Raw genomic sequence first — 14,224 nt, forward strand, 5'->3', positions numbered from 1 at the left:
CAACTTCAAGTAATGACCTGCCCTATGGAGTTATGTATACTTTATTTCACCTAATAAATGTTTTCTCTAGCTATTGGGTGCAATATTATTTTCTGTAAGGGAAATTACATGCTAATATTTCCAGGGGAACTTGTTTTTTGAACAAATAGGAGAATTATTTTTCAATATGAATAATCCCTCTCTATTATTATTGGTTTGATTTTTGTTTATTAAATTTCTTAACATAGAGTTAGCTTGAGTACCCTTGTTTCTCAGCACTTAAAGGATAAGAGTTGGAGAAAGCAGAAAATCAGGACAGAGGCAAGATAAGGACACTGGCTAGGAAGTGAAAAGAGCTGGTTTAACCCAGTTCTACCACTCAGTGGCCAAAGTACTCTGGGCAAGTCCATGCAGTGTCCCCCACCCCTATCTCTTTGCTTTCCATGGTTTCAGTTCCCCATAGTCAACCACAGACTGAAAACACTAAGTGGAAAATTCCAGAAATAAACAATTCATAAACTTTGAATTGTGCACCATTCTGACGTGAATCATCCCTTTGTCCAGTGTATCCATCTTGTATGTGCTATCTGCCTAGTTACTTAATAGCCATCTTGGTTATCAGATCAACTATCACAGTATCAGACTGCTTGTGTTGAAGTAAAAACTAAATTAAGTTTTATCATAGGTATATATGTGTAAGAAAAAACACAGTATCTATAGGGTTTATTATTATCTGTAGTTTCAAGTATCCACTGGGGATCTTGGAATGAGTATCCCCCATAAATAAGGCAGGACTTTAATAAATCTTTCTAAACCTAAATTTCTTTTTCTTTTTTATACTGAGCATTGAACTCAGGAGCACTTTACCACTGAGCTACATCTCCAGCCATCTTTATTTATTTTTGAGACAGGGTCTCACTAAGTTGCTTAGAGCCTTGCTAAATTGCCAAGGCTGGCCTTGAACTTGCAATCCATCTTCCTGCCTCAGCCACTGGAGTCACTGGGATTATAGGCATGTGCCATCATGCCTTGTGTGCCTAAATTTTTTTACCTGCAATTTTGTCAGATCAACAAACTGTGTGAATCAAATATAATCATTTGTGCAGCAGTAATTGGTAAACTATAAAATGCTAAACAAAGTTGATAATTAATATATGTCCCCACTCTCCCATTGCAAAACCAGCAAGGAAGATAATAATCAGCAGCTCCCTAACAGGAAAGTCCCACATTGAAGAACAGAATTTCAACCTATAGCCTATGGTTGAAGCCTTAGCTTGAATTAGAAAAGAATATAGTCAAGTAATATCAAAAAAGTCAAATTAGGTTGACTCAAGCCAACAGCTTGTGTGGCATCTCTGACAATGGCATCAAGGGGCACACTATGGCAACAGAAAATAATTTCATTCCAAGTAATTCAGTGTGGATAAAGTGTTCAGAACATCCCCAGGTGACCAGTGAACTTAAACTGTTTCAGGATCTGTTTCAAATTTGAACACATTGATATATTGGGGATGAACTTTTTGATTAACTAATTTGAAAATACTGATCCTTTAAGGCTTAGTTCAGTTACCTCTTCTAAGACCAGTCACTGAGTCCCATCAATTGGAATTAATCCCTCCACAGTCTGTGCCCCGAATGTACATGGTATGCCTCTAGTACAGTACTCATCCACCTTTAGTTTATCTTAGAGTTTGTGTGTATATATGTGTGTATACATGCACACACAGACAAGAATGTGCATGTATTGACTTGCTCACAAGAATATGGCTCTTTGAAGGCAGGAACCAGGTCTTGGAAATTATTATAAATCCCTCACAACATTTATCATATTGCCTTACACATATTACTTGCTCAATAAACACTGCTGACTGTTAAAGGGAAAGAGAACCATACATTTACTGTTGTGGAGATAAAATATTTCCTTTTCTCTGTGCCCTAAAACTATCTACTTCAAGCATATGGAGCCCCCTCTTGATTGAATCCTGTAATTTAGGGAACAAATCCATGGAATAACAGCTAACATATTTTTGAAAAATGGAAAAATTAGTACTTAGCATAAAAAACATAATTGCTGTTCTTGAAGCGAAGTGGTCGACAAGCTCAGATTTGACAACAGGGTTTCCCATTTGGGACAGAGTTGAGAAAAGCAGGATTATTAAATCCTTCAAGGGAGGTCAGCACACTTGAGTTATCACAATCCCCCATGCCAATTGGAGGCGAGATCCATTTGGGGTGATGTTGTCTAATACAGAAGCCACTAGCGACATGTGCCTATTGAGCATGTGAAATGTGCCAAGATTGAATTTAGATAACCTATACATGTAAAACACACTCAGGATTTCAAAGATTTAGGATAAGATCTTTAAAAAGAATGTCAAATATCTTATTAATAACTTTTATATTGATTGCACATTGAAATGATATGTTTTTGGATATGTTGGGTTAAATGAAATGTATTGTTCAAATCAATTCTTTTGGGGCTGTGGCTGTAGCTCAGTGGCAGAGCAGTTGCCTAGCATGTGTGAGGCACTGGGTTCAATCCTTATTATCACGTAAAAATAAGCAAATAAAATAAAGGCATTCTGTCCATCTAAAACTACAAAAACATTTAAAATTAAATTCCTTTTGTTTATTGTTTGGTGCTATGGATGGAACCCAGGGTCTCACACATACTATCACTGGTAGAGCTACACCCTAAGCCCTCTTTATTTTTTTAATGTGCTAATAGAATATTTAGAATTACTTATGTGGCTTGCATTTTATTTCCATTGGCCAGCACTGCTCTAAGTGATCAAAGGAGTCAGGATGATCCACAAAGGACTTAAACTTTGGAATTCCCCCAAGACTCTACATTTAAAACAACCTAAATGCTAATAATTAGAAGATCCACCCTCTCCTTGTGAGGCAAACAGGGCCCCCAAAACCAAAAGACCGTGACACAGATAAAAGACAACTTCTTTGTCTTCAAAATTTCTGAGCTAGAACTAGAAGCTCTTGATGAAGTCCTTCCAAGCAAAGATAATTATAAAAATTTCAAGAAGAGCTACAAGTCAATAAGTAAAGACATTCTTAAAATTGTTAACAATGAAATATCAGTATTTTCCAATTTAACTTGTGCTAACATGATGCTACAACAAACCAAAAAGGTAAAACAAACTTCACATGCTTTGCATGAGGAGGCACAGTGCCTTGCTTTCTAACAGTGTTTGTTGAATTGAATTGAGTCTAGAAGAGACTGCCTAATTGATTTTGATTTCTCTTTAAACTAAAGTCAATGTAACCAGTGTGTGTCCATACACAACCTTAAAACTCTCCACTGAGTCGATTAACACACATCATGGCTGGATACCATGCTGTCTTTGCCCTTTGTACAGCAACTACTGTACCTTTGCTTCAGCACTAGCTGCTATAGGGCAGACTTACATATCAACTGGACCTCTGTTATATAATAAATACCTTCTTATATCTGTTTCACCTAAAACAGGAGGGCTCCTGGGCACAGCTCCTGGGGAAGCAGCATCACAGAGCATCAGGCTATTGCACCCACCTGCAATAAGTGTTATCATTCACAAAAATCTGGATTCCGTGTAGAAGGTATAGATATCACCTGAAATTGGAGTATTAAAAAGAAGCTTTAAGAAATAGGAAGAATTGATTTTTAAGCAAATGGAATGTAAATACTGAAAGAATAGCCCTGTTAATAGCACATAATTCCTCTTAAAACCTGAAAAGCCAAAAGTGGTATCAAGAGGTCCATTCAGTTAATTCAGTGAAATATAAAAACATTCAACCCAGGCATTTGGCGTTGTGAAAACAGACTAAACAGTTGATTGATCGATCTCTTTTCAACAAGTTGTGTGGACATCCTATAGGCACAGACTTAGTCTGTGGGCTATTGCCTTAAAAAAGGCAAAATCCCATCAGATATAGTCAAGTTGGGATGGTCACAGTGACCCAGCAACCTCTGTTCAAACTTTACCCATATTAGGATGCTCTTCCATTGGGTAGTTTTGAATGAGACCCAAATCTATTTATGTATTTTCCCAGTCTTCTTTATCACCTCCTTGTGTACCATTGAGCAGTTTTTTTTAGGACATAAGCCACTATTACAATGTTGTCAAGGCTCTTCTCGTTTTCTAGTTCAAATCCTTGTTCATGCTGTTTGCTAAGTACTTGTTCCCTGTGACAGCTTTCAGCCAAACAGAACACACTGAATGCTGCATTCCAAACCACTCTATCCTGCTGGGCTCTGAGGAAAACAAGCTCTTCAGACTCCATCATGTGAACTTTTCACAAGGAACAATCTCCCTCAGACAATTCCATTCAGAGATACTATCCGTGAAACTGGGACTCAGGGAAGAGGTGACATCACAGACTTCCCCCCCTCTGGCCAGGGTCATGACCACCAAAGTTGTATTTAAGAGGCTCCCACGTGGTTTGGCACATGATTTTCTTAATGATCTAACATTTCCCCCAACTTTCCCATAAGCTTCCAATTTAAGACTTTCACACTTAAATACAAAATTGGGTTCTGGTGTCAACAAAAAAAAAAAAAAAAAGCCTGGGATTTCAAGAAGTAAAGAATGACAAAATTGCAGCTTGGGTAGGAGAGTAAATGTAAGACAGACTATATAATACATGCCATATGTAGGGTTTGGAGGCAAGGCATTAGAAAATATAAGAAACAAAAGTATTACATCCAACCAAGAGTCTGGAAGCTTTTTTAGAGAGAGAGAGAGAGAGAGAGAGAGAAAGAGAGAGAGAGAGAGAGAGAGAGAGAGAGAGAAAAGAGGGACTGGGGTTATAGCTCAGTGGTACAGTACTTGCCCAGCATGCATGAGACCCTGGGTCCTATCCCCTACACCAGTGTGGAGGGGGCAGAAAAAAAAAAGAAGATTCAGATTTTTAAAAAAATGTTTGAAGCCAAGGTTAGGAGAGGAAAGCTTTCCAAAAAGGCAGGATTATTTCACTGAGCTGGACAGCCAACTTGTCTACATTTGGTCACAATAGAAGTAGAATGGCACACTGAGCTGCATTCTGAAATCTGGGGTGTTTTTTAGAAAGATCTGCCTGGCAGCTCCTGAAGAAGGTTTTGGACTCTTCTCAAAGCTCTTTAACATGAGGAAAGCAGCTCATGGATCAGGATGGTTTCCATTCCAGTTCTCCCTAAAGTTGGGGCCTTTAGAATCACTGGCTCTCCAAGTTTTCCTTTAGTCTAATGAGTCTAGGAACTCATCTGTCTATGTAACATCATCCTATTCAATTTCATATTTTCAAAGAAGAACAGTGGCTAAAACAAGAGGGCATTCGTTATAATGTGCTTCTTAAGCATTCAGAATTGTTTTTTCATTCTAGACTTGCTGAAGGAAGATGGAACCACAGAGAAGTCTGCACTGTGCACATGTTCCCATCATACAAGTGGCTATTCCATATCATTAGAGAGTCCCCTGGCTTAGAATCGTTTCACATTAGCAGTTCTTATTCTAAGGAGTTCACAGAGCTCAACTGGTCAGATGCTAAATTGCTAAAATGAGAATATCACAGAAAGAAGGTTATCACTACCATTGCTGACTGAATGACATTACAGATTAAAATGCAGAGCTCGTGGGAACTTTAAAGATTGTCTAACACAATTAACTCCTCTATTCCATAGTTCAAGCACAAAAGGGCCCAGAAAAGAAATACTTGATCAAGGCCAGTTATTGTGAAAGTCAAGGCTTAAACCTAGATCCCATGTGCTTACCATCGATGCCTGAGACACAGCAACCTTGTCTATGAAAGAAAATTCACAACTTCTTTGGGGAAGCATGTTTAGTGTCCCATAAAATAAACTGTTTCTTTGAAGTTTTGTTTTGAGCTTTCCCTCCCTTAATATAATTTCAAAATCTTTTCATTAAAAACATATAAGTATTGTGCAATACTAAATATGCTTTTTCAACTTGTGTGTGCAATTGTAGAAGATTTTTATATACTTCTCTAAGGAAGTGAACCCCTTGGGATGAGAATGAATGGTTTACAGTTTAGTGGGGCAGACAAAATATCAAACTGAAAATTACAATGATGAATCCAGAGTGGGGACTTCAGTGGGAAAGGGAATTAAACCCTAACTTGAAAGGGCAAGGAAGTATCCCCCAAAATTAGAAAGGTAAAAGCTGAGTTGAGCTAAGGCTTTAGGTTGAGTAGGAGTTAGGCAGGCAGAGGAGGCATTTCTGACCAAGAGAGCTACCAGGTAAAAAGGCCCAGAGGCAGAGATGATAGAAATTTCAGGAAATTTCAAGTGGTCCAGTTTGGCTGGTGGCTAGAGCTCTGTGGTGGTGGCAAGGGGTGACTTGTGTTCTCTGAATGAACAATTCCAATGGCTTGCCCCAAGGAAACACAAACTGTAAAAAGATCATGTTTGCCATGCCAGAGCTGCCCCATAATATAAGTTCCCCTACACCACCCAACCATCAACTTATCAATTAAAAGTTCATATACAAGGGCTGGGGCTATGGCTCAGTGGTAGAGCACTCACCTAGCATATGCAAGGCCCTGGGTTTGATCCTCAGCACCACAAAAAAATAAATAAATGAAGATATTGTGTCCAACTAAAAAATAAATATTTAAAAATAAATAAATAAATAAATAAAAGTTCATATACAATATAACTAAGGGAGGTACAGTGAAGGGAACAATGGACTAGAACTTACCAGTTAGTCACTGTGGGCCTCCCTAGTAAGATTAGCTGCCCCATTTCCAAAATGAATAGTTGACCATGCCCTGGGTGATCTTTAAGGTTCCTTTTGGCTCTGTATTTTTGAGGACCTCACCAAATTCAAGTTACTAAAATATTAAATGTAGAGGTCTATAGACTTCCACAAAGGCACAGGCCAATCAGCAACCAAACCTCCCTGGCCTCTATTCCATCATCACTTCATAAAAGGCCATGTGATCCAATTGCAATGTTTCCTAACTATCAGTTGACAGGTAATTTTTATTAGGAAGCATTGGTCAAATGGATAAAATATTTAGCTAGAGGTTAGGAAATTACAGCTTTCTCTCAGGCCCCTGTAAAAGGGGGGGAGCAACAAAACAAAGAGGAAGCTTCTATCTACATTCCTAGAAAGAAAATGTGTGAAATATGTAAAATGATGGTAAATATAATATTTATGAATAGGAAGATTCACTTTACACCTGCACAGAAAGTTCACCAACAATAATCAACTTAAAATTAGCTCCTTAAAGATCAGTAGAGGAAGAATAAGGGGAGACAAGAGGGGAGGGAAAATGAAGGGCACAGGGACTGAAATCAAATTCCATGCATGTATGATTTTGTCAAAATGAATCCAACTGCTATGTGTAACCATAATGCTCTAATTTAAAAAAAAAAAAAAAAAAAAAAAAAAGCTCCTTGAATCAATCACAAAACTCACAATCAGGGCCAAGACTGGTTTTCAGACTTCACCATGCATCACAATTACCGAAACCTTCTCCTGAAAGGGGGAGGTAGCTTTCAGAACCCTCCCACTGAGATTTTCATTCAGCTGCATGGTTGTTCAAAGTTGTATCTCACGTGCTCCTTGGAAAATTCTCATGGAAGGTGGTCATGGGACAAAATTTGAATCTAATAGTCAGGAATAAGGTACAGGCATGCAGGGGGCAGTGATCTAGGAATTAGGGCATAGGCTTCAGATGTCTTTCCAGGCAGTAAGTGAACAGAGAAAAGGGGAAGAGGTATAGTTATAGTGGGTCTGGAAGGTCTCGTACTTTTCCATTCATTTAATATTTATTGTGTGTCTATATGGACCAGACGGTAGGAATTACCAAAGCAAGCAAGACAAACGAAGTCCCTGAGCTCATATTAACATAGCCTTTTACAACTGTCCCTACATACCTATTAAAATTGCTGCAGTTCCTCAGTCAAACCTATAGCCCAAAATGCTCCAATGATTCCAATGCATGAGGGCCCTCCAGCACAAGTAGGAAGAATGAAAAAAGGCAAGCCCTGGGAGAGATACTACAGCTGGAACTAAAGGTTCAAACTTTCAAGCATGGAAGAATACACTGAAAGTGCTTCCTACCTTGTATGGTTTGTGATGTGGGAAGATGTGGTGAGCTAAAGGCTCCCTGGAGAAAGCCCTATTCAAGGTACACAGCTCTGCAAGCTGGATTAACCAAATAACAATATCCCTGGTGAAGAGCATCCTATGATATGCCATGCTGTTTCTGCTCTAGTGTCTCACCTTTTGATGAGCAAGTATTCTGACAAACCACTCCTAAAGCAGTATGGGTGCTATTACTCTCTGCCCCAAGAAAGAATCTAAAGCACTGGGCCAGGTATTGGAGACTTTCTACACTTTGGTCCTACCTCCCCTACCTTCTTTACTGTTTCCTCCTCAAACATTGTAGGATATCCTTCCTTTGTTGGCATCATCTGCAAACTCTCTTCCTACCCATTTTTCTTGGCTTGGTTTAAAAGTCATCTCATCTAGAAGCTATGACCCTCTTAGCAAGGAAAGCCTCTGTCTTCTGAGTTCTCCAAAGTCCTTGGGTACTTTCCTCACAGATAGAGAAGTGCTTTCTTGGCTACATAATTTATCTTCCAAGGCAGGGTGTGCTTTTTGAGGATAAGGATTGCTTTCCTGCTGCTTTTTGTTGTTGTTGTTGTTATTTTTTAAAAATCCCTTCTCAGGACCTAACACAGTCCCTCAGTATTTGTGAAGTGTGACACCAAGGTTTTTATTCTATCAGGGGATTCACTTTATGTTGTTACATTATTTTAATGCATTGGTCAGCTATAAATTTACTCCAATGGTCATATTAATGAAGCAGGAACAACTCTGATTTGAAATGAAGGCAAAGTTTTACTAATAAATTGGTAATGTTTTGTGCATTGGATTTTTGGGGAGACCTTGAAGGAGATTTGGGTTTTTTAAGTTTCTCACCATTCCTCCCATAATCTCACTCCTACCTGCTCCACTTCCTTTATTACCTGCACTATACCCACCCTTATTCAAAACCACTTTTAGCCTTTTAGGTGCCCTAGGATGTCCACTTTCAAAACTTTCCACCCTTACCTCCCTCCCCATATTCTTTCAGATCAGAAGAGGTAAAGTTTTCATTATCCTGGTTGCAAAGTGTATTATTCAGGCAGTTTCAGGAACTCTAAGGCTGCCCTCAAATCCAAAGTGGTGATCCTGAGTGACAAGTTCAACACACTCATAATTAATACAAGGCCTGTGATATTTAGGCAAATTCCAACTAGATCAAACATAGAGATTATATTTGCTGATTTCTAAATTGATCTATTTTGCTGCTTTTGCTAAGATATTATGGGCTTTGTTGCTTTACTTATTTTTATTTACAGAGAGGGGAGAATATTAAGTGAATACCCCTAGGTGCCAAGCACTGTGTTAGACACTTGAATGGACTTCATCTGTTACAATGATCTTAGCAGACACACAGTTCCATTTAACAGATGAAAAACTAAGGTAAATGGACATTATATGATTTGCCCCAAATCATAATTTGTGAAACAAGAATTCCATTACTGGTTCTTTTCCTACAATGCTCATAGTCTTTTAGTTATACCATGCTGCACCCTTAAATTAAACCAGAAGTTCATTCTGGCTAACTGGTCTTCCACTTCAAAATAGAGATCACCAAAGAGACATAACCTCCAAGAAAGGAACTTTTGACATTCCTGTGAAAAAAGGAGCACCACCGGGCCACTAGGGATACAAACTTATTTTATCAGGATCTCAATTGTTCTGTTCTGTTTTCATAAAGAGAGTACTGAATCTACCCAATATCACATATTACCTGCCCAACCACCATGGCACCTCTTTACACCATTATAAGCTCCAAATGATCAACTACTTTTCAAAGCAAATCACAGCCCAAAATGTATTACTTCCAGTTTTTTTCTAGAAATTAGGTGCAGTGTACAGTGGAGTAAATGTGGAAGACTCCAGATTTCACAAAGATGTCAAATCTTACATTTTGGCATAATGTAATAAAATTGGCAAAGACCATTAAAGCCAACAACCCCTCAAAAAAGGATAAAATTATCCTATAACCAAGTAAACACCTGTTGTCTTTTCCATTTAAGATTTTAAATTAAGATTTCATTTATTCATTCAACAAACATTTATTGAGCACCAGCAACTGAGCTAGATGCTAAGGAATATAACTGTGAACAAGATAAACCAGGCTCCCGCCCTGACTGGATACTTTTGCTTTAAATGATCTTGCTAACTACTGGGTACTTTTTGTTGTACTCTAATAGAATTATATTTTTGGAAAGTCAGAGTCATACGAGAGGCCTCTTCTGGAATACTTTTAAAGTTTCTTTATGGTAAACTTAATAGAAATCTTTGTTTAACTTAGAGAAGAAGGATGGCCTCCAGGATCCTCCCACGAGCAATTGAAGGTCGAGTTGGCTCTCAAGCAATATGGTGGATGGAGACCATCGAGGCAGTTTAGACCATTCGGTTGCGCTTGTGGGACGGGGAGTCTGTGATGCCATCACCGAACTGGGCCGAAGTGCGCTTGCGGATCCCCCCACTGTCCAGGCGGAGGGCTAGTTCTTCGGAGCCAAAGGGGTTCAGGTCATCCTCGAGGAAACTACTTTTTCGTCGCCCACTGCTGGCCACACCGCTGTCTTGAGGCGGGGAACCAGGTGCGCCAGATCGCACGCTGATGCTTGCCATGGCGCCATTGAGGCCATGCAGGGCAATGGCCTCATGGAAAGGCTGCAGGTCGACGTCAACTGAAGAGCTGGACTCGGTTGCCACAGCTTGGCTAGCGGCCCCAGAGGGTGGCTTCGGGGGCATCCTAGAGGTGCGTGGCGGGGGAGGGGCAGGGGGCACTTTGCCACATAGGAAGCTAATCAGGTCTTCGCGGCGAATGGTGCTCCGGCCCTTCTTCACCCACTCCAGCACATCTTTGATGCGACGCTGGTAGCCAACCTGGACTCCCAGGTCAAAACTTCGTTGGTGGGCATCCCCACTCTCTTTGTAGAGGCTGGTCACGGCCATGGCTGCATTCTGGAAGGGGTCCCACATAGACAGTCCTGGCTGTTGGCACCCAGAATCTTTGTAGAGCTGGGCCACCGCGGTGGCCGAGATCTGGAAGAGGTGCCAGAGCCTCTGCTGCTCGCTCTTGAGCCCTGCAGCCTCGGCGGCTGCCTCCTCCTGCAGCTCTGGGGGCAGCTGCTCGTCCTGCTCGGCCTCGTCCAAGCACTGGCGCTCCCACTTGGAGAACCAGTGCTCCGCGACCTCGGCCTCGCCCTCCTTCGGCTGCTCCTCCATCCTCCTCCTCCAGGCCGCGCGCCTCCTCCACCACCGCCTCCTCCTCCGCCGCCTACTGTCGCTCCTCCACCTCTACCTCACCTCCTGCTCCGAGCTCCCCTCCTCCTTCCGCGGCCGCTGCCGCCGCCACCGCCGCCGCCGCCGCCGCCGCCGCTGCCGCGGACGCCGCCGCCTCCTCCTCGTGCGCCGCCCGGCGGGCGCGCGGGCGGCAGGGCCCTGAGGCTAACTGCTACGGCGCGCGCCGCCCCACGGCCCCGGTGCACGCCCCGCCCAGCCCCGCCGGCTCGGCCCCCGGCAAATCCGCGGTCGCTGTCTCTACCGCCGCGGAGATAACCCCGCAGCCGCAGGCGCCGCCGCGCTGCCCCCTTCCGGCCCCGAGGTTCGCTCCTACTGCCCCCCTATGGCGCCGCGGCCTCGCTGCCGCCGCCTTAGTCGCTGCAGCCGCAGCGGCCAGCCGCTGGACCCCAGCCCCCGCTTGCGCCACCGCTGCCGCACTGAGAACTCGGAGGGGGGCCGGCTGGAGCGCTGCCTCAAAGCGGCGCTTGCCTACTGCTTGGCCCCCTTTTCACACATTTTTGGGACTTGTCGGCTTCATCCAATGAGCTGATCAAATTTTACATCCTATGTTGCCAGAGAGGATTATGGGGCAACTTCATGGTGTCGATCACATCCAGGGCGCTGATCCGGGAAGGCTGGGGGTAGAATGGAAAGACCGCAGCCCTCCTGAGTAGGCAGGCAGTCTGGACCCCAGCAGTTTTGCATATTTTAGGTGCCCGAATAAAGTGTTTTCGTGGACCAAAGCAGACCCTTTTCTAGAAAGGGGTGGAGTCACAGCTGGAAAAGCGCCCAGCCCCCATCACCAGCTTCTTGGGCCTCAGTTTCCCCACGTGCCCAAAGAGGTCCTCAGATAAGGTTTCTGGAAAGCACTTGAAAGTCGTGATTGAGAACCTTCTTCCTGCCCCCGAAAGGCACTTCTTTGGGCCAGTTGCAAACTTACCAGATTCCAAGAGTAAGGGTCAGAATATGGTATTGATTCCCGCCCCCAGGATTCTTGTAAAGATTTTTATCATTAAAAAATAAGAAGAAAAATTATAGGGGAGGGGTTCTGTGTGATCTACACTCGACTACTGAAAATCCCAAGATTGAGAGAGAAAGTGGGGGGACCCAAGCAGAATTTTCTGCTGTAGTATAAAATATAGATCCTTTTTGGAAAGTGCACCTACTTACCAACACCCTAAAAATTCTGCCTTGTTAAAACATCACAATACCGAAGTTAAGCTTTAAAAGGTATGGGAAATAACGTATTTTCCTTGGGTTCAATAACAAATCCCTTATAACCATGCAGTCCTTTTTCATTGCAGACAATTCCAGAACAAACAGTTAAGAAAAAATTATCACTGAACATCAAAAAGGGAGGAACTAATGTAATCATTTTTAATTCAGGAAAAAAAAGTCAGAATTTTACAGTTTCTCTTGTAGAATGTTTGGTAAGTATCCAGAAAACCTTACAAAGATAAAGGAAGCTGAATCTCCCAGCAAAATATACTTAATTCCCAAGTATGAAAAATAGTACATAAAATAAAATGATCTAATCATTAGGCTTCATCATCTTCCTTAAAAGAAATACATGTTTCTAAGTTAAATTTAAAAGAGAAAAAGAAGAAGAGAGGATTGTGCCCTTTCTCTGCAAACTGGGCTTTTTCACGATTCATTAAACCCTTTTTCCATATGTGTAATTGGACTCTTCTCATTTACATAAACGAAGGATGAGGCAAAAGACCCAAGATCAGCCCAAAAGAAGAGATATGTTTCTCATTCTCCTATGTTAAAAAATACATTGTAGAAGTAAACTCCAGGAAGCCAGACCACTTCCTCACACACAAACCCATACAGGCATGAACTACTTCATGGCCAAGGGGTCAGTAGCTTTCAGGGTTGCCCTACACATGGTGCCTCGTTATTATCAGAGGCACATGTTTTTATTTTTTTTTTCTCTAAGTAAAAAGCTTGCACAGAAATGACTGACAGTAGTACACCATATCCTACTTTCCCTCCTCACGTCTGATTCAGTTAAAACCCAAGAAGAAAGACTGCACTGTCTTTAAAGAGCACAACCCTCTGCTTGGGCATGAGTTGTCTGGCTGGTACCCTCCATTCAGTTGGTTTCAGCACCTGATTAATTAGTTAATTAGTACTTACAGCTGACTAGCCCCCGGTCGGCAATTTTCATGCCCTGCATGGTGAAATGTTGAATTCAGCATTGAAATTTCTGTCGCACACCCTAATTATTATCACCCCACTACTTTTAAAGCCATTGCACCAAATTATTATTATAGACAGAGCCAGGCTACTCTGTGGGAATATGTTCTTTCTGAGAAATAATGGTAGACTTAATCAATATTTTTCACTGTTTCCCTTAACATACTTAAATAAAACAATTAAATGGGAAAAATTCTAATTCAATTAGCCTTCAACCCCTTCCACTGAGAAAATGATTTCACAAAGGAGAAATATTAGAACAACCGCACCAAGATTTTAATGTTTTATGAGTTACCCAGATGGCAAAGCATATATTTACAAGATATAGCCAATCTGAGATTAGTTTTGTTCCTATATAAGTCTAAAATGTCAAGAATAAAAAATAGATACAAAACAAAAAGATTTATATATATATATATTACTAGTTATACGGAAATGATGCTATCTGTGTGTGTAGGGGAGAATTTAATTTTTTTTTAAACTGACATGGCTTGGGAATGAGTTTTCTATGGGAAAAAATAGTCTTTAGCTGCTGCCCCATTCATCCATAAATTTGATGTCATGGCTAAGGTTAAATATCAACTAGAAAAATAATAGTTTTAGAAAATAAGTTAGGTCACAAACCCAGAAGACTCAAATTTTTAACATTTCTCAATGTACCATTACCAAAAAGGAACCAGTGTGTCAATGATTTC

The 14,224-nt window shown here is 41.3% G+C and overlaps 1 protein-coding gene across 1 annotated transcript; it reads right to left on the minus strand.

Annotated features, from left to right (window-relative positions):
• Nucleotides 1-10,183: 10,183 nt before the first annotated feature.
• On the minus strand, nt 10,184-11,270 carry Hapstr2 (HUWE1 associated protein modifying stress responses 2). Its single transcript, XM_026392235.2, has one exon. It carries the CDS (start codon nt 11,268-11,270, stop codon nt 10,440-10,442), a length of 831 nt encoding a protein of 276 aa, XP_026248020.1. The 3' UTR covers nt 10,184-10,439.
• Between the last annotated feature and the right edge of the window lie 2,954 nt (nt 11,271-14,224).

The sequence above is a fragment of the Urocitellus parryii genome, chromosome X (assembly GCF_045843805.1).
Source record: "Urocitellus parryii isolate mUroPar1 chromosome X, mUroPar1.hap1, whole genome shotgun sequence".
In the NCBI taxonomy this organism is placed as follows: domain Eukaryota; kingdom Metazoa; phylum Chordata; class Mammalia; order Rodentia; family Sciuridae; genus Urocitellus; species Urocitellus parryii.

Bases quoted from the DNA above. Each gene is read 5' to 3' on its own strand.
- Hapstr2 (XM_026392235.2), bottom strand. From the start codon at position 11,270: ATGGAGGAGCAGCCGAAGGAGGGCGAGGCCGAGGTCGCGGAGCACTGG.